General features: G+C 39.0%; 1 protein-coding gene and 1 long non-coding RNA gene across 3 annotated transcripts in view; one reads left to right on the forward strand and one right to left on the reverse strand.

The window, feature by feature from the left end:
• slc12a1 (solute carrier family 12 member 1) overlaps positions 1-15,931 on the reverse strand; it is a 62,696-nt gene extending 46,765 nt beyond the window's left edge. Inside the window, exons 1-4 of one of the 2 annotated variants that reach the window (XM_062963595.1) lie at positions 15,660-15,931; positions 10,050-10,602; positions 8,426-8,557; positions 7,319-7,394 (exon numbers count right to left, since the gene is read on the reverse strand). In XM_062963595.1, coding sequence (XP_062819665.1) covers positions 7,319-7,394; positions 8,426-8,557; positions 10,050-10,457 — 616 coding nt within the window. In that variant the 5' untranslated portion in view covers positions 10,458-10,602; positions 15,660-15,931. The remainder of the gene's footprint in view (positions 1-7,318; positions 7,395-8,425; positions 8,558-10,049; positions 10,603-15,659) is intronic. The other variant, XM_062963594.1, reaches the window with a different exon arrangement.
• On the forward strand, positions 8,452-21,656 carry LOC134294013 (uncharacterized). The gene is made up of 3 exons (XR_010000991.1): positions 8,452-8,577; positions 12,742-12,799; positions 21,198-21,656. It is a non-coding gene; the product is annotated as an uncharacterized LOC134294013 (long non-coding RNA).
• Positions 21,657-21,662: the final 6 nt, after the last annotated feature.

The raw sequence follows: 21,662 nt of genomic DNA on the forward strand, positions 1-21,662 counted from the left end.
TCATCCCACAAGGGGGGATGGGAAAGTGGGTGGAATCGTCATCAAAAAACCAATAGTAAATAAAACCTAAAATCACATGAACAGTAACATAATAAAATTATATAATAAAAACATAAAAATTATTTCAACCTTAAAAAAACATGAACCTCAGTTTAACAAGCTCCCGAAGGTTCACTGAAATTTTTTTAATTTTTTTTTTTAAAAATTCAAGGTTGGCAATTGCTATAATATTTGACAGCACCAGGCTGACCTACCAAGGCTAGAAGACAATGAAAATATCCGATCAAAAGCAAAGTAGCCAATCTAACCAAAATCGCTCAGCAGTGGGTTAAATCCTTGTGCTGGCAGGACTGATGACTTGAAGGTTGGGTTGTTGACCAGAAGGTTGTTGGTTCAAATCCAACTCGGGGAAAGGGCGGATGAGCTCCCTCCATCAGCTCCATCTCCATGCGGGGACATAGAATCATAGAATCATAGAATAGTAGAGTTGGAAGAGACCTCATGGGCCATCTAGTCCAACCCCCCGCTAAGAAGCAGGAAATCGCATTCAAAGCACCCCCGACAGATGGCCATCTAGCCTCTGCTTAAAAGCTTCCAAAGAAGGAGCCTCCACCACAGTCTGAGGGAGAGAGTTCCACTGCCGAACAGCCCTTCTCACAGTGAGGAAGTTCTTCCTGATGTTCAGGCGGAATCTCCTTTCCTGTAGTTTGAAGCCATTGTTCCGTGTCCTAGTCTGCAGGGCAGCAGAAAACAAGCTTGCTCCCTCCTCCCTATGACTTCCCCTCACGTATTTGTACATGGCTATCATGTCTCCTCTCAGCCTTCTCTTCTGCAGGCTAAACATGCCCAGTTCTTTTAGCCGCTCCTCATAGGGCTTGTTCTCCAGACCCTTAATCATTTTAGTCGCCCTCCTCTGGACGCTTTCCAGCTTGTCAACATCTCCCTTCATCTGCGGTGCCCAAAATTGGACGCAGTATTCCAGGTGTGGTCTGACCAAGGCAGAATAGAAGGGGAGCAGGACTTCCCTGGATCTAGATGCTATTCCCCTATTGATGCAGGCCAGAATCCCGTTGGCTTTTTTAGCTGCCGCATCACATTGTAGGCTCATGTTTAACTTGTTGTCCACGAGGACTCCAAGATCTTTTTCACATGTACTGCTGTCAAGCCAGGCGTCCCCCATTCTGTATCTTTGATTTCCATTTTTTCTGCCAAAATGAAGTATCTTGCATTTGTCCCTGTTGAACTTCATTTTGTTAGTTTCGGCCCATCTCTCTAGTCTGTCAAGATCGTTTTGAATTCTGTTCCTGTCTTCTGGAGTGTTAGCTATCCCTCCCAGTTTGGTGTCATCTGCAAACTTGATGATCATGCCTTCTAACCCTTCGTCTAAGTCGTTAATAAAGATGTTGAACAGAACCGGGCCCAGGACGGAACCCTGCGGCACTCCACTCGTGACTTCTTTCCAAGATGAAGACGACGCATTGGTGAGCACCCTTTGGGTTCGTTCGCTTAGCCAATTACAGATCCACCTAACCGTAGTTTTGTCTAACCCACATTTTACTAGTTTGTTTGCCAGAAGGTCGTGGGGGACTTTGCCGAAGGCCTTACTGAAATCCAGGTAGGCTACATCCACAGCATTCCCTGTATCGACCCAACTCGTACATGAGAGAAGCCTCTCACAAGGATGGTAAAAACATCAAAACATCCTGCTGTCCCCTGGGCAACGTCCAATTCTCTCACACCAGAAGTGACTTGCAGTTTCTCAAGTCTCTCCTGACATTAAAAAAGTCAATTTTTGAAGAGTTTCCCAGATAACTTCCGAAGACCAAGTTTCTTGAACTTCCCATTCCTGGAGATTGAGCCCCTTCTTTAGGAATGTTGTTCCTTCAAACCCATTCAGTATTTGCCTCCAGCATTTGATTCATCTGCCTCTTCACCACTGGTTCTCGACTTGTATGTTCTGCAAGTTGGTTTCACATTTTCCTCAAATTTTGGACATTTTCATAGGCACCTCTCCATCTGAGTAGAGGCCTTTGTAAATGAACTCCTGGTACAGTAGAGTCTCACTTATCCAAGCTAAACGGGCCGGCAGAAGCTTGGATAAGCGAATATCTTGGATGATAAGGAGGGATTAAGGAAAAGCCTATTAAACATCAAATTAGGTTATGATTTTACAAATTAAGCACCAAAACATCATGTTATACAACAAATTTGACAGAAAAAGTAGTTCAATACGCAGTAATATTATTTTGTAATTACTGTATTTACGAATTTAGCACCAAAATATCATGATATATTGAAAACATTGACTACAAAAATGGCTTGGATAATCCAGAAGCTTGGATAAGCGAGGCTTGGATAAGTGAGACTCTACTGTAATTGTTGTTCTGGTTGTATATAGTTTGTAGATCTTTTGCTTGGAGATGCTGTAGTTGTCGTTTCCATCTTCGAAGTGTGTAGAAACAGGTAGAAACGGAGGAAAACTTCCATATGATGAGGTACTATTCACTTTTTATTATATGTGTATTGATGTTGAGTTTTAAGGTATTTATTTATGTGCACATTTTATTGCTACATTATGTTAACTACTGTTTTAAATCACTGTTTTTGTGATGTTATGCTGGGCATGTCCCTGTTGTAAGCCGCTCCGAGTCCCTTTGGGGAGATGGTGGCGGGATACAAGAATAAAGTATTATTATTATTATTATTTTATTATGACACAGCAAACAAGATAGATATGCTGGATTTCATATCACAAAATCACAAGTCGAACACTTCCCAAGTGTCTAGGACTATGTGATGTATTTTCGGATGATGCGCGCAGATCCCAGTAGGGTGGCCTTTTGCAGTTGACAGATCATAACTTTGTCAATGTCTATTGTTTCCAAATGCTGGCTGAGATCTTTTGGCACGGCACCCAGTGTGCCCATCACCATCGGGACCACCTGCACTGGTTTCTGTCAGAGTCTTTGAAGTTCAATCTTGAGGTCCTGATAGCGGCTGAGTTTTTCCTGTTGTTTTTCATCAATGCGACTGTCACCTGGGATGGTGACATCAATGATCCAAACCTTTTTCTTTTCCACAACTGTGATGTGTGGTGTGTTGTGTTCCTGATAGCGGTTGAGCTTTTCCTGTCGTTTTTCGTCAATGGGACTGTCACCTGGTGATTATTATTATTATTATTATTATTATTATTATTATTATTATTATTGACATTTATATCCTGCCCTTCTCACCCCGAAGAGGACTCAGGGTGGCTTACAAGTTATATGTACATACAATATATTGTATTATTCCTATAGGTAAAGGTAAAGGTTTCCCCTGATGTTAAGTCCAGTCATGTCCGACTCTAGGGGTTGGTGCTTATCTCCATTTCTAAGCGGAAGAGCTGGCGTTGTCCGTAGACACCTCCAAGGTCATGTGGCCGGCATGACTGCATGGAGCGCCAATGTTACTTTCCCACCAGAGTGGTACCTCTTGTTTTTCTTGTTGTTTTTCGTTAATGCGACTGTCACCTGGGATGGCAAAATCAATGATCTAAACCTTTTTCTTCTCCACAACTGTGATGTCTGGTGTGTTGTGTTCCAGAACTTTGTCAGTCTGGATTCGGAAGTCCCACAGTATCTTTATGTGCTCATTTTCCAATACTTTTGCAGGTTTGTGATCCCTCCAGTTCTTTACTGCTGGGAGGTGGTACTTGAGGCATAAGTTCCAATGAATCCTTTGGGCCACATAGTTGTGCCTCTGTTTGTAGTCTGTCTGTGCGATTTTCTTACAGCAGCTGAGGATATGATCAATGGTTTCGTCGGTTTCCTTGCACAGTCTGCATTTTGGGTCATCAGCTGATTTTTCGATCTTGGCCTTAATTGCCTTTGTCCTGATGGCTTGCTCCTGGGCTGCAAGGATCAGGCCTTCTGTCTCCTTCTTCAGGGTCCCATTCGTGAGCCAGAGCCAGGTCTTCTCCTTATCAGCTTTTCCTTCAATTTTGTCAAGGAACTTTCCATGCAATGTTTTGTTGTGCCAGCTGTCTGCTCTGGTTTGTAGTGCGGTTTTCTTGTACTGGTTTTTTGTCTGTTGTGTTTTGAGGAGTTTCTAATTTTTGACTTCAATCAAAGCAGGTTCTTCACTTTGCTTTACATATTCTGCCAGGGCATGTTCTTCTTCTTTGACGGGCTTGTTTTACTTGTAAGAGTCCTCTGCCCTGATGATGATGATGATGATGATGATGATGATTATTATTATTATTATTATTACATACGATGAAGGTGCAGTCTTCCAAGGACTTCAGAAGGGCTAATGTGGTTCTCTAACCTTCCATAGTTTCCTATCCCTGGACTAGATGTCCCTTGGTGTCCTTTCTATTTGATATTGAGGACACATGTGATTTGCATGGGAAAATGGAAGTCTATATTGCTTACGATTTGCAGGCAAAGACCCAAAGATTTGATATATACCCCCTATGTTCAGATATTATAGCCATGCATAGTAGCTAGGGAGTGTCTAAACTTGGACAATACAGCAAAGGACAACTTGGTTTTTATACTTGTACAAGGATAAGATAGGTGGGTTACAATCCTCAATCGAATTACAGTAGAGTCTCACTTATCCAACATTTGCTTATCCAACATTCTGGATTATCCAACGCATTTTGTAGTCAATGTTTTCAATACATCGTGATATTTTGGTGCTAAATTCGTAAATACAGTAATTACTACATAGCATTAATCTGTAATTAACTACTTTTTCTGTCAAATTTGTTGTATAACATGATGTTTTGGTGCTTAATTTGTAAAATCATAACCCAATTTGATGTTTAATAGGCTTTTCCTTAATCCCTCCTTATTATCCAACATATTCGCTTATCCAACATTCTGCCGGCCCATTTGTGTTGGATAAGTGAGACTCTACTGTACTAACAAATGGTAACTTCAGAGCTATTGTCACCACTATTGTTTCAAAGTAATGCCAAGCTCTGATTAAAGCTTAGATTAAAATCCCAGTTGTAAGGCTATTAAATAACGTTAAAACGAATGACTCTTGCTCCTGGCTATTTTCATACCTCGGAACAAAGTAACACTTCTTGATGACGGCAATAAGTTACTAAACGGCCCTTTAAAAAAAGAAACTAATTTTGCATGAAACCCCAGAGCAAAATCTTGGCAATGTTAAGACGCAGAGTTTTCATGGCAAAGCATATAGTTATACGTGCTCCCGGCTGCAAGGCCTCATTCGGTATGCATCATAAAGCCGGCAAGCACCCCTTTTGTCAGGCCCCGTGCCAGGCAAAAAACACGTAATAAGGCAGCATGGATGGGCAACGCTTCCCACCTCCCCCTCCATTTATTTCAACACGTTTCCTGAGCGTCCATTTTTCTCTGTAGCAAAAAGTTCGTTTAAGGTTTCCAAATCTAATTATACATAGGGATTTCCAAACAGTTCACAAATGAATCCAGGAAATAATCATTCCAAAAAATGTCCTTGAAACTTGTGCTGAAGTTAGTTTGGCATACCCTTTAACTGTCCGAAATTTATTCTCTGCCATCTGACTTTTCAACTGCTGTTAAAATGTCTGGATTTCTTCCTTCTCCTTTTACTTTCTCTCATCATTTTCAGATGATTTCAATTTTTAATAGTGCAAAAATAATTTGAGTTGCTGTAAGTTTTCCGGGAAGTATGGCCCTGTTCCAGAAGCATTCTCTCCTGACGTTTCGCCCACATATATGGCAGGCATCCTCAGAGATTGTGAGGTCTGTTGGAAACTAAGCAAATGGGGTTTATATTCAAAAAAAATTCTTTTTTCTCTTTTTTCTCTTTATTATCCTTATTTTTTCTTTTTTCCCCTTTTTTTCCTTTTTCTTTTTTTAATTTTTTTTCTCACACCTATTTTAAAGTTTATTATTTATTTTTCTTTTTTCTCCTAGTTTTATCTTCTTCTTTTTTCTTGGTCTCTGGTCTCTACTTTCACCCCACTTTCTACACACAATTGTTTCCCTCGCTTTCACTGTAATTATAGATAAAAGCACAATAAAAACTATTTTTTAAAAAAGCAAATGGGATTTATATATCTGTGGAATGATGCCCAGACTGAGAGAGAGAACTCTTGTCTGTTGGAGGCAAGTGTGAATGTTGCAATTGGCCACCTGGATTAGCATCAGAAACAGAAGAATTCCGGACATGAAACAATCAGAGCCAGCTAACACCTTTGAAGGTTTGCCTTTTAGACTACCAAGGGCCACATGTTGTCCATAGTGCACAATTGGCCCAACTGCGCTGTAGTCCAAGATCCTGCAAAACCGAAAAAGGCTGGATCTACACTGCCATATAGTGCAGGTGTAGATCCATATAATGCACTTTGGTTTCCCCCAGGCAGGAAGCAGCCGGGCTTTGAAGCTGCAAGGCCATACAATGCTAGTTAAGTTAGCCAACTGCAACATTCACACATGCCTCAAGCAGACAAGAGTTCTTTCTCCCACCCTGGACATTATTCCACAGATATATAAACCTCACTTTCCAACAGACCTCACAACCTCTGAGGATGCCTGCCATAGATGTGGGCAAAATGTCAGGAGAGAATGCTTCTGGAACATGGCCAGACAGTCCGGAAAACTCACAACAACCCAAGATCAAAAATATATTTCTATATACAGTAGAGTCTCACTTATCCAACATTCGCTTATCCAATGTTCTGGACTATCCAACGCATTTTTGTAGTCAATGTTTTCAAAACATCGTGATATTTTGGTGCTAAATTCATAAATACAGTAATTACAACATAACATTACTGCGTATTGAACTACTTTTCCTGTCCAATTTGTTGTATAACATGATGTTTTGGTGCTTAATATGTAAAATCATAACCTAATTTGATGTTTAATAAACTTTTCCTTAATCCCTCCTTACTATCCAACATATTCGCTTATCCAACATTCTGCCGGCCCGTTTGTTTTGGATAAGTGAGACTCTACTGTATGTATGACTGATTCAACTCAAGGATTTGCTTCTGGATATTTCTATAATATATTTAGGACCTATAAATAATTATCTTCCCAATATTCTTTATCCAGGAGAGTTAGGGCTCTCTTTCTATTTGCAATGAAGCCCATTGCTTGACTTGGGCAATGCTGAGTGGCGATTCAACAAAGTTTCTGGAAAATTCCAGTATGGGTTGGCTTTCCTTGCCTTCGGATATAGCTTGGAAAGAACGGATGTGCCCTGCATGCCAATTCACACTTCAGTTTAAAGATTAATTGTGCTTCTGGAAAGTCACTCTTGTTTCTCCTTCGTACAATACAAAAATATAATTGAAATAAAAAAGGCATACCAATTCCTGCTTGGCCAATAATCCAGGAGAGGCGAATGAACAACATCACGCCCCAGATATTCAGCATGCACCTCACCTAAACAGAAAAAGACAATAACATCACCATGCAACTGCACAATGCAAGTAGTGTCGGCTCAAAATATGTGAAAATACCCTTATCGTGATTGAACTGGATTATAGGTCAGTGTAGATTCTATGGTTCTTGTTGTTAAAATTCACTAGAGCGGGCATGGGCAAACTTCGGCCCTCCAGGTGTTTTGGACTACAACTCCCACAATTCCTAACAGCCGGTAGGCTGTTAGGAATTGTGGGAGTTGTAGTCCAAAACACCTGGAGGGCCGAAGTTTGCCCATGCCCGCACTAGAGGCTGACCATAGTCTCTCTCAGGTTAAAATAAATAGTATTTTTTAAATTCATGCCCTTAACACCAGTAAATGTTGGAGTTTGCCTGTTTTAGATGGGATGAAACATCATAAAGCCAAAAGGCAGTAAGAATATAATTAAAAGTGGACAGAACTATGTAAAACAATATCTCAAAATAATACGGGACTGGAGTAATTATAACACTATGTAAAGGCCTGATGTTCCAGACTATAGCACATTGTGCCAAGGCGTAATTTGCAAGTACGAACTTAAAGCCAACAATGTGACATATTAGCCATAGCAAGTGAACCCACAAGCACCTGAACAGTTAATTAAAACATGATTCTATCCAGCGTATAGTTCAGACTTTTCAACTAATACAGTAGAGTCTCATCCAACACTCGCTTATCCAATGTTCTGGATTATCCAACGCATTTTTGTAGTCAATGTTTTCAATATATCGTGATATTTTGGTGCTAAATTCATAAATACAGTAATTACTACATAGCATTACTGCGTATTGAACTACTTTTTCTGCCAAATTTGTTGTCTAACATGATGTTTTGGTGCTTCATTTGTAAAATCATAACCTAATTTGATGTTTAATAGGCTTTTCCTTAATGCCTCCTTATTATCCAACATATTCGCTTATCCAATGTTCTGCCGGCCCGTTTATGTTGGATAAGTGAGACTCTACTGTACATCCAAACGTGCTCATCTGTATAAAAGATATATTTTACTCACCAGGACCCCCTTCACCCATCCGAATTTCACAAAGCCGCCTTTGAGTTCTTCCTCCTTGTTGAGTTCGGCGTCTCCTCCAATTCCATCCACTTTGGCGAACTTGTCGACTGAACCAGAAGTTACGGTGATGTTCTAAACAATGATTTAAACAAGTAAGTATTCTGTTTTCTTCACTTTCAGAGAGTGATATAAATGGGATTCTTTGGGATCATAGAATGTGACAATGGATGCAAAATTTCTACAAATGTATGGACAACTGAAGCTGAACAATGAGTAGCAGCTGAGAGCTCCAATATCAGCAGTACGTAAACCTATTTGAAGTTTTAGTCTAAGCTTTAAATAAGCTATCCCTAGGTAAAGGTAAAGTTATTCCCCTGACGTTACGTCCAGTCGTGTCCAACTCTGGGGTTGGTGCTCATCTCCATTTCTAAGCCGAAGAGCTGGTGTTGTCCATAGACACCTCCAAGGTCATGTGGCCGGCATGACTTCATGGAGCTATGTTACCTTCCCACTGGAGCGGTACCTATTGATTTACTCACATTTGCATGTTTTCGAACTGCTAGGTTGGCAGAAGCTGGGGCTAACAGCGGGAGCTCACCCCACTCCCTAGATTCGAACCTGGCAACGTTTTAGTCAGCAAGTTCAGCACTCTGCGGTGTAATCCGCTGCACCACCGGTAACTCAAAAGACCTTTAGTACCAATATATGGTGGAGCAAATGAAATTATGGATGTGAAATTAAATGTTTTAAAAACGAATGAAAATAGAACAAGAGAAATGGAAGAAAGATGGACAAGGGTAAAGAACTATATCATGAATCAATCCGGAGATCAAACCATAAGAAATAAGATTCAAATGTTATAGTATATAGGATGGAAATGTATAAAGATAAAGATATAAAGATTGTCTCAAAAAGAAATGAATCCAACATGAAGAAATGATCCAACATTTCAATGTAAAATTAATCTAAAAATGTACATAGAGGAAGCTAATAGACTGAAGGCAAGGAGAAAACGGATATAAATTTGGAACTTATAATATTTTTATATGTACTATACAAATAGAAGCCTGTGACCCCTTATTGAAAATATATTGTCTGAGAAATGATTATGAAAGACTAATAGATGAAAGTATTGCACTGTATGCAACAAACACTTGCAATGTATGTATATTTGAATGAATGAATGAAAATAAATAAACATTATATATATATATATATATAAAAGAAGTGAATATGAATGAAATGAATAAAAGAAAACAATCCTCGTGTTGGTGGTGGGAATTGTAAATGTTTTGTATGTGTACGGTATGTATTTTTTGAATTTTAAAAAATTAAAAATTCGTATTAAAAAAAGACCTTTAGTTGCTCTATCTATCTCAGGGTGCATCTACACTGTAAAATTAATGCAGTTTGACACCACGTTAAGTGACATTGCTCAGTGCTATGGATTCATCATAGTTGTCATTTTACAACTATGTTAGCCTTCTTTGTCAAATAGTGCTAGTGCCTCCGTAAATTACAACTCCCAGGATATTGAACTATGACAGAGTGTTGTCAAACTGCATTAATTTAGCAGTGCGGCCAGCCTCCAAAGGAAAGTCCTCCCTCTCTGTTTTTGACATACCTTTGACAACTGCTCATGGATCTCCATCAGGCTTGGTCTGTTCATTTTGACCCCACTGACGCTGCCAGAGTTTCGGTAATAATCGATTTTAGGCACAACGTCCATTGTATTATGGCCAAAGGTTTTCAGATAATATGTGTTATTATGAGTATCGTAAGGGTGGAAACTTCCACCCGTTTTAGTAGAGTCTCCATTTGGAAAGTTGTCGTATCCTTCTCGGTTTCCTGGCCTGTAGCTGATTTGGAGCCTGTTGTTGGAATCAGCCGCAAAAGACGTCTCTTCGTGATGTTGAGAATCAGGATCTCCCTGAGCATGGGTTGTATTGTCATTGTTTTCATTGATGACATTGACCTGAAATCTATTCAGGTTTGGATCTGAAAACACATTCGGAGAATTATTCATAGACATATTTCTGGTCAATAGACGTCTCAGTCACTGCTCTTGCTATTTCTGTGTTATTCCGGTTTGCTGCTTTGATATTCCTGGTGTTTCATTCAGAATCTGCTTCCAGGGAAATTCTTATTCTGTCATCTTGAAGTGACACTGGATAACTCTGTCAAGGAACACAGAAAACACAATGCGTCATCATTGGAATTGCTAATGTCTTTCCAAACATTAACCCTGTTACCTTTCCACTCAAAGACATTTCGATGCAACTGCAGTAGAGTCTCACTTATCCAAGCTAAACGGACCGGCAGAACCTTGGATAAGCAAATATCTTGGATAATAAGGAGGGATTAAGGAAAAGCCTATTAAACATCAAATGAGGTTATGATTTTACAAATTAAGCACCAAAACATCATGTTATACAACAAATTTGACAGAAAAAGTAGTTCAATACGCAGTAATGTTATGTTGTAATTACTGTATTTACGAATTTAGCACCAAAATATCACGATATATTGAAAACATTGACTACAAAAATGCATTGGATAATCCAAAACTTTGGATAAGTGAGACTCTACTGTATATCCTTTCACTGGTTTGCTGTGAGTTTTTCGGGTTGTATGGCCATGTTCCAGAAACATTCTCTCCTGACGTTTCGGCCACATCTATGGCAGGCATCCTTTGAGCAACACTCAAAAAACTAGAGAATTCCAGACAGGAAAAAATCAGGGCCAGCTAACATCTCCCAATAAAGGATTCCCCCAGGCAGGAAGCAGCCAGGCTTTGAAGCTGCAAGGCTATTCTGTGCTAATCAAGGTGATCAATTGCAACATTGCCTCAAACAGTTCTTTCTCTTTCTGCATCTGAAAGTGTAGATCCAATGCACTTTGGTTTCCCTCAGGCAGGAGTCAGCCAGACTTTGAAGCTGCATGGCCATTCAATGCTAATCAAGGTGGCCAATTGCAACATTCACTTTTTCTCAACCTGGACTTTCCACAGATATATAAGCCTCACTTGCCGAGTTTCCAACAGACCTCACAACCTCTGAGGATGCCTGCCATAGATGTGGGTGAAACATCAGGAGAGAATGCTTCTGGAACATGGCCATACAGCCTGGAAAACTCACAGCAACCCACTTACAGTACATTGTCACTTTGGGGCAACAACACGACTGTGGATTGTTCCAAATTTAACAGAAGTTATGCTGGTGGTGTAGCAACAGCTTACATACCCTGAAGGCACCAGATCCTTTCTGATCTTGGATGCTAGTTAGTACTTGTTAGTACTGGCCATACAGCCCGGAAGACTCACAGCAACCCAGTGATTCCAGCCATGAAAGCTTTTGACAACACATATATCCTTTCAACACAAAGCTATCAATGTGCCATCATGTTGAATAGCAATAGTCTAGACCTTGCACTTCTCTACCCCTGAGCGAGAAATAGTTTTGCAAAAATCCCAGAATGGTTTTGGATAAACAACCAAGTGGGTAATATAATTTTTTGTTGGCTCTCATGCATTGTGGTTCATTTAATTAATCGCTTAATTCCAGGGAAACGTTCAAGCTGGAATTTCAATCGGAGACAATCGCTTTAGTAAATAAAATAAAATAAATTTAATTAACTTGCCCCATTTTGATTGCAAATTTCCAATTTAATTCATAACGTAATTGATTTTAATTAGGCTCCCCTTGCTGCTTCGTGCTATGGCTACCCAAGGCAATTGTCTCATTTTGCTTTCAATGGGGCTGGCCGGGTCAGGAAACGGATCACAGTGTTCCAGACTCCGTTCCTCTCAAAAGGCACGTTCATGTCCAAAAACTTTGCCTGTCCTATGGCATAGTCATTATTTTGTGGCTGCTTGTAAATGAGCTGAGTGAAGCAAGGAATGAATGTTAAGAAATGTTTCTTAATATATATATATATATATATATATATATATGTATGTATATATATTATAGAAGGTTACAGTACATTGTGTTGTCGAAGGCTTTCATGGCCGGAATCACTGGGTTGCTGTGAGTTTTCTGGGCTGTTTTGAATTCCCTTCCCATATTTGCCTTCTATTTTGTTAAGCAGACACTCTGACAGCAAGGTACAAAAAAGCCAAGGTTGGGCCTCATTTAAGATAACCAAGAGTCAATACAGGGATATTTCAAGCCAAGTCAGACAGATAATGTCATGATTCCTTCAAGACAGCAATCAATTTGCCATTGATTAGCAGAGCGAAGCAGAAGGGGAATGAAATTTTGTAGAGGGCTGCAATCCCGAGAATCTAATTTTTTCTTTCATTTATCTGAGTACAGCTGTCTGGATAAAGAAGACTGCAAGAAGTTTGGTTGGAACTTTAAATGAGTTTAACTGGTAGGTGACTCAACCCGTGAAGACCTATTTGAATTCATAGGCATGTTTTTATTTTTTTAAATAAAATGTAGACCCTGTTTAAAAGCTGGACTAATCCCCAACGTATATGTCCAACTCAGTTTCAGCATGTTAAAGCTCATTGATTTTGGCTTTTCTTAAACATGACTAGAAATGTGTTCAATTTTGGACAAATACAGTAGCATTGGCCCATGACAGGAGCTGACTTTGATGTCTACAAGCTAATGAACTGACTCTGGGTTTTAGTCCAAACTACATGAGTCTCACTTATCCAAGACTCACTTATCCAATGCATTTTTGTAGTCAATATTTTCAATATATCGTGATATTTTGGTGCTAAATTCGTTAATACAGTAATTACAACATAACTACTGCGTATTGAACTACTTTTTCTGTCAAATTTGTTGTATAACATGATGTTTTGGTGCTTAAATTGTAAAATCATAACCTAATTTGATGTTTAATAGTCTTTTCCTTAATCTTTCCTTATATTCAAGATATTGGCTTATCCAAGGTTCTGCCAGCCCATTTAGCTTGGATAAGTGAGACTCTACTGTACCAATGATGCTGAAGTATTTATTTATTTATTTATTTACAGCATTTATATTCCGCCCTTCTCACCCCGAAGGGGACTCAGGGCGGATCACATTACACATATAGGCAAACATTCAATGCCTTTTAACATAGAACAAAGACAAGACAAACATAGGCTCTGAGCGGGCCTCGAACTCATGACCTCCTGGTCAGAGTGATTCATTGCAGCTGGTTACAGCTGGCTTGCTCTCCAGCCTGCGCTACAGCCCGAGCTCAGTATTGAATCAAGTTAAGAGAGGAGAGCTCTATAGTGAGAAAAACTCATTTATCGTCATCATCCTCATCAACGAAATACCTGGGAGTCACTTTGCATACACCAAAATACTCTGCAGCACACCCAAATGCCTGGGAGTCACTCTGGACCATGCTCTGACTTACAAGAAGCACTGCTTGACTATCAAGCAAAAAGTGGACGCTAGAAATAATATCTTACAAAAGCTGACTGGTACAACCTGGGATCACAACCAGATACAGTGAAGACATCTGCCCTTGCGCTTGACTACTCTGCTGCTGAATACGCATGTCCAGTGTGGAATACATCTCACCACATTAAAACAGTGGATGCGGCTCTTAATGAGACATGCCGCATTATCACAGGATGTCTACGCCCTACATCGTTGGAGAAATTATACTGTTTAGCTGTTATTTCACCACGTTACATCTGCTGGGAAGTATAGAAGCCAATAATGAAAGGACCAAGGCAGTGACATCTCCGGCTCGTCCTCTGTTTGGGTATCAGCCAACAGGCCAATGGCTTAAATGAAGAAACAGCTTCCTAAGATCTATAGAGATACTCACAGAAACACCTCAGCAAACAAGAGTCCAAAAGTGGCAGGTAAAAACATGGAATCTCAATCAGTGGCTGAGACTGGATGTGAGACTTCCTCCTGGGCACATAGAAGGCTGGGTGACGTGGAAGGTGCTGAACAGACTGCACTCTGGTACCACGAGATGCAGATCCAATCTTAAGAAGTGGGGCTACCAAGTGGAGTCCATGACATGTGAGTGTGGAGAAGAACAAACCACAGACCTCTTGCTACAATGCAGCCTGAGCCCAATGGAGGACCTTCTTACAGTGACACCAGAGGCACTCCAAGTGGCCAGCTTCTGGTCAAAGGACATTTAGTATAATGCCAAGTTTTTAACTTTGTGTTTTTAAGTACATTATAAATGTACCATCAATTAGCTTCTGACACGGTAAATAAAATAAATTATCATCAACAAAGGCACCATATCTATATCTATCCATCCGAGGGAATCTCAGGGCCCAGGAAGGTTTATACAGGGAGATATGGTCTACCACAGGGGTCCTCAAACTTTTTAACCCAAGGGCTGGTCCACAATCCTTCAGACTGTTGAAGGGCCGGATTATCATTTGAAAAAAAAAAATACAAACAAATTCCGATGCACACTGCACATGTCTTATTTGTAGTACAAAACAACAACAACAAGAATAATGAAAGAACAATACAATATTTAAAAATAAAAACAATTTTAACCCAACATACATTTATCAGGATTTCAATGGGAAGTGTGCTCCTGCTTCTGGCCAATGAGATAGTCAAGTTAATTAGGATTGTTGTTGTTGTTGTTGTGTGCCTTCAAGTCATTTCAGACTTTGGGTGAGCCTATTATTTATTTATTTATTTATTTACTACATTTGTATCACACCTTTCTCACCCCAAAGGCTTACAAATTATATGTACATACAATATATTATATTATTAGCATAGCACAATATTAGCATTATATATTACTATATTGAACTATGCCACTATACTGTAATATTATATGTAATATAGAATATGTAATTAATATTATTATATGGTATTATTATTAATGTTATATTGTATTACATTATAATATTATTATCAATATTATATGTTGATAATAATACATATAATACACAGCCCGAGGCTGTGGTGCAGACGGGAGAGCAATGAATCACTGACCAGGAGGTCATAAGTTCGAGGCCCGCTCGGAGCTATGTTTGTTGTTTGTCTTTGTCCTATGTTAAAAAGTCATTGAATGTTTGCCTGATGTGTGTAATGTGATCCGCCCTGAGTCCCCTTCGGGGTGAGAAGGGCGGAATATAAATGCTGTAAATAAAAAATATTATATTATAAAACTGAGGGCGGGGGCCAGGTAAATGACCTCAGAGGGCCGCATCCGGCCCCCGGGCCTTAGTTTGGGGACCCCTGGTCTACCAGATAAACCAGTGGAGAATTAAATTAAATAAAAATCTTACCTGTTACAAATTATATTGCAGCTTGAAATTCCAAAATATATTTTCAAAGATTTGCCTCCTGTCCTTGCTTGTCTTTCAATTTAGCAATCTATTGCCATCGCCCACAAATGTTATGGATGCTAAGCTTAAGATAGTTCTGTCCAAGGTACTTTCAGGTGCCTTTTGCTCTCCCTTCTAAGCAGCTAGCAGAATATTTCTTGTTTTCTGATAGTCACTGGCAGCTCTTCCCATCATGAGCCCGGACTTTCATTCTACACAAAATTCTGGAGGAACTCTGGAATTGCTGGTTTTGTAACAGAGGCTTTGATACTCCTAGCCACTGGTTCAGAGGAACATTTTTTCAGCTTGTTAAATATTAGTCAGTAATGATCCCATTAATTCTTGATGGAAGGAGTCAAATTTGGCACCTGGCTCTCGTTAATAGTCACTGGATTTAGTGGAAGCAATTCAGGTACTCTCCAAGAACCTGACCTCTGCTCCCACAAGTTTCTAAACAGCCGTCAATGCGCTCACGCAAGTGTGAACAAAACTGTTGGGAACCATACACTCCCAGGCAGTCATGTGCTACTGAAATAACTCATCTACAGCTATATTTAAAAGTCCTTAAATATTCATGCAATACTTTTGATTTCATTAACACCCTTGAAGGTCATTCCCACTCTCGCAGCTTCACACATGGTGCACAATCCGGTGATCTTTCGGGCATTCCCGGAAAGATTTCTTCAAAGATAAAGCAGAGTTTAACTGTTCAATCTTTTTCTCCTGTATCTATTTTTCCATGGTGAGAAAAATAGAGACAAAACAATGCGAAACAAAAGAAAAGGATGGATTACAAGTAGAGAGGGCCATCCAAAACTGTTGTAAAATTCAGCAATGGATTAGATGAGGATAAAAAACTCTGTCGCTTAATCCAGACAGAGCAGTTCCTTGTCAATTGGAAAACTGATCAAAGAATAGGAATAATACTTTGTTCTGGGTGGAGTTTTCACTCTCCCTGAAATCAGGTTCATAGTTTGAACATAATCTAGGACTTGGTCCTGAGCCTGGAAGCTCAGGTCTGGTTGGTTGCCAGGCGAACATTTGGACATCAGCTCTAAGACACTGGGTTGCTGAATAAAGTACAGATTTAGATCATGGCTGGGGATCCTCTGGACCATGGCCAACTGTGCCTCCAGATTAGGAGGAACTCCTGATTTACCCCAAACTATTCCTTGTCTTGGCTATACTTCATTTTCCAAGACAATGCTCTCACCCTTGTGTTATTGCACAAGTTAGGGAAGGAAAATGCCTGTTATGTTGCACAGCAAACAAGGGTGAGAGTTAATTCTGCAACTTCAACCACTTTTAGTTCTGTTCCCACCCATTATGGTCTTTCCTCAAAGGCAAATCCCTTCCAAGAGCAGGTTGAAGAAAGAAAAATGACTGAACCTGGGATCTTCTTCATATGGTTGATGTGGTTTTATGTTGATTTTAACGATTGTTTTTAATGTAATTGATGTTTTTATTGGATAACTGTTTTATTGCTGTGTTTTGATATTTGATTGTTTTATCGGGCCCCATGTAAGCCGCCCCGAGTCCCTTCAGGGAGATGGGGCGGGGTATAAAAATAAAGTTATTATTATTATTATTATTATTATTATTATTATTATTATTATTATTATGACACAGCAAACAAGATAGATATGCTGGATTTCATATCACAAAATCACAAGTCGAACACTTCCCAAGTTGTTGTTGTTGTTGTTGTTGTTGTTGTTGTTATTATTATTATTATTATTATTATGTGACACACCATTAAAGTGTGTCCTATTGCTAACATAGGAGCCCCCAGTGGCGCAGTGTGTTAAACCACTGAGCTGCTGAACTTGCAGACCGAAAGGTCGCAGATTCGAATCCAGGGAGCAGGGAGCGCCTGCTGTTAGCTCCAGCTTCTGCCAACCTAGCAGTTTGAAAACATGCAAATGTGAGTAGATCAATAGGTATCGCTCTGGCAGGAAGGTAACAGCGCTCCATGCAGTCATGCCGGCCACATGACCTTGGAGGTGTCTGTGGACAACTCCGGCTCTCTGGCTTAGAAATGCCCCCAGAGTCGGACACAACTGGACTTAACGTCAGGGGTAAGCTTTAGTTTTACTATTGCTAACATATGCAGGGCTCCATTGCATTTGTTTTTTCAGAAACATCTAAACTGTCTCTTCCCTTTGGACTCTTCTATATTCTTTTTGGCTGTTTCTTTGAAGATCTAGTGCAGACTGAGTGACATTTCATTTAGCTGTCACGTTTACCATTCCCTCGGTTGTCATCTGTCCAGATTATATGGCAAATGGCATAATATGAAATCATCGAAATGAATGAATGAGCTGTCCATGCCGATTGGCCTTATCTCAGTGATTCTCAAAGCACCTCTTTAAACAAGACTGACACTTCTGCTGAGATGAAATTTTGATTCCAAACTTTCTCCAAATGGAAATGAACAGCTGTCAAATATTGTCACTCCTGCTTTTGCTGTCTGACTAGGAGGTCACCTTGAAGCATAACTTTTTATTGCTGCTTCTTTGTACCTTCACAGAACTTCTCTCCATAGATTTTGCTGCATAGGCAAGGCTTCTTCACAAGTCATAGCCACCTCAGACTGACTCATCCCAGATGCTTGAAGGACCAGTTATCTGATGTATGAAAAACAGAAAGCATAGTCCTGAGGCAGTTAGGTTGCAGCGTTCACTTGCAGCTTTTCCTGAATTGCTGTTCACTTGCTGCATGGGATTTTCCTATTCCTATGGCTTGGAGTGAATCCAAGGTGATCACAAAATTGGCACCAGCAGCTGTTTCTTATACTTAAATAAACATTCAGAATTAGGATAGGTGTTGGCAAGAATATCACTCATTTGGGATTTGCTTAGCATTTTTTAATGAGGTCTTTCTCTGCCCCTTTCACCCTCCTTTTCATCTTGTTGTGTGCCTTGAATTCATTACTGATCGAAGACAACCTCAAACAACCTATCATGGGGGTGATTTTGATACGATTTGTTCAGAATTGTCTTTGCCTTTCTTTGTGGATGACCTCAGGCAATATGGTTGCCCAAGATTAGCCAGTGGGTTTCTATGGATGAGTAGGGATTCAAACCCTATTTCAAGAGTTGCAGTCCAGGGCTCAAACTTTTACTTCTTCCCACACCTTTATAGATACAGTAGAGTCTCACTTATCCAACATAAATGGGCCGGCAAAACGTTGGATAAGCGAATATGTTGGATAATAAGGAGAGATTAAGAAAAAGCCTATTAAACATCAAAATAGGTTATGATTTTACAAATTAAGCACCAAAACATCATCTTATACAGCAAATTTGACAGAAAAACTAGTTCATTACACATTTATGCTATGTGGTAATTACCGTATTTACGAATTTAGCACCAAAATATCACGATATATTGAAAACATTGACTACAAAAATGCGTTGGATAATCCAGAACGTTGGATAAGTGAGACTCTACTGTACTTGGTTTCTTTTTTAAAAAATTAATTTTTATTGGAAACAAAAAACAAACAAAACAAAAAATAACCAAAAAATAAAATAAATACAAACCAGCAAATATTTTCTTTTACAATAAAAGTGGGAGAACATAAACAACAGAGAAAAGTAGGAATGAAGATAGCAAGAGAGCATTAATTTTTTTTGTTAACTTCCGATCTCTTCCATCAAAGTTTAAAATGTCCATATACAGTAGAGTCTCACTTATCCAACACTCACTTATCCAACGTTCTGGATTATCCAACGCATTTTTGTAGTCAATGTTTTCAATATATCGTGATATTTTGGTGCTAAATTCATAAATACAGTAATTACTACATAGCATTACTGCGTATTAAACTATTTTTTCTGCCAAATTTGTTGTCTAACATGATGTTTTGGTGCTTCATTTGTAAAATCATAACCTAATTTGATGTTTAATAGGCTTTTCCTTGATGCCTCCTTATTATCCAACATATTCGCTTATCCAACATTCTGCCGGCCCGTTTATGTTGGATAAGTGAGACTCTACTGTATTTGTATAAAAATATACATTTCTTTTCTTTGAAAATGCAACCACCCATTTGTTCATGCTCTTTTTATGGTTGGGAATCTATTTCTCGTCTTTCTTATTTTAAATATTCTTTCAAAAGTGTCCAATCAGCTGTTTTCTTTGGTATGCCTTGATTTCTTTTAAGACTTTGTGTTAAATTGTCCATATTCATAATATCTAATATTTTAAGTATCCAGTCTTCTATCCGAGGGGTTTCTTTCAATTTCCAATTTTTAGCATAGATTATTCTTGCTGCTGTCACCAAGTAATTAAATAATATATCTTTGTTTAAATCCATTTCAAAATCTGGCATTCCTAAGAGGAAGTATTCTGGTTTCATTTGAAATTTTATTCTTAATATTTCTTGAATTTTTTCATGTATTTTTGTCCAAAAATTATTTGCAATTTTACAAGTCCACCACATAAGGAAAAATGACCCCTTATGGGTTTCACATTTCCAGCACTTGTCTTGTATGTTTTTGTAACATTTTTCCAATTTTTGGGGAGTGATGTACCAACGGTACATCATTTTATACCAATTCTCTTTTATGTCAGATGCGTAAGTATACTTTAGTGTTTTATTCCAGTTTCTTTCCCAGTCTTCCATTTTTATCGGATGGCCTATGTTAGAAGCCCATACAGTCTTTTACAATTTCAGTTTCTGTTGACTATTCCAATAATACTTTGTATATTTTTGTAATTTCTTTCTTTTCAAGGTGGATTATCTTGTCCCATATAGATTCTTTTTCCATAAATCCTACTGATTTATCTTTGTTGAAATATTCTTTCAATTGTCTGTATTGGAACCAAGATACATTCTTAAATGTTTTATTTATTTCTTCTTGGGTCTTTAAGGTATAATTACCATTTGATTTATGCAAGATGTCTTTATAAGTGGGCCGTATATAGAAACTTGGTTTCTAAACCTGTAGTTCCCAACCTTTGGGACTCCAGATGTTGAGATCTCAGCTCATGGAAGCTCCAGCCAGCTTGGCCAACTGCAAGGAATTCTAGAAACTGAAGACCAAAACATCTGGAGGACCAAAGTTTGGGAACCACTGTGTAAAGAATTATTAGAGTCCCCTTGTTTAGGCAGAATTCAAGTGTTGAAACCAACAATGGGGACCAATGAAAGCAAATATCTTCACATGTCCTTGAAGGGCTGTGAAATGCATATGGCTTGTAAGCTTGCATGTTTTGTTAACTTTGAAATCAAGTTAACTTTGGCAGGAGGAAGATTAGAACAAATCTTCCTCCTTTTAGGACTGCAGAGATTTATATCATTTTGTTTGATTTATAATACTGAGTTAGATACTTTTGGGTTATATACCAAAGGACTGAGCATTAATTCTGTGAATGTAATATGTATATGATGCTCTAATATACATATTGTGTATTACTTATGTTTTGAACTATTATTGTGTTTTGTATAGCTCATTACATTGTTTAGAATAGACATCTGTGTTTATCCAATAGGAGGAAGATTGGGTCAGTATCTTGACAGGGAATGGAAAACCGTGATCAGAATTTTCCAACGTATGTCTGCTAAGTATTCTTTACGTGAAATCCCTGGTTGAAGCCTTTCCAAGCACAAAATCAGTTGATCCTCACAGAGGTCCTGGAAACATCACCACAGAGCCCTTGATGATACCTTCTCATCATATCCTGAAATTGGCATCTGCCAGTTTCTTTGGTATGTATGCTTTCATTCTCTTTAGGAAATTTGCTTAGATGATAACACCAGGATTAAATGGGGCTCTATTCCATTCAATACTTAACTTGCCCTTAGAGCAGGCATGGGCAAACTTTGGCCCTCCAGGTGTTTTGGACTTCAACTCCCACAATTCCTAATAGTCTTTTTCTTATGTTGAATCTTTAAACCTCGTTCATGTTTGAAAAATTCCCTTATGTATGACTTCTTTCTTACTTTTCACTGTTTTG

Source organism: Anolis carolinensis, unplaced genomic scaffold (genome assembly GCF_035594765.1).
Source record: "Anolis carolinensis isolate JA03-04 unplaced genomic scaffold, rAnoCar3.1.pri scaffold_11, whole genome shotgun sequence".
Taxonomy (NCBI): domain Eukaryota; kingdom Metazoa; phylum Chordata; class Lepidosauria; order Squamata; family Dactyloidae; genus Anolis; species Anolis carolinensis.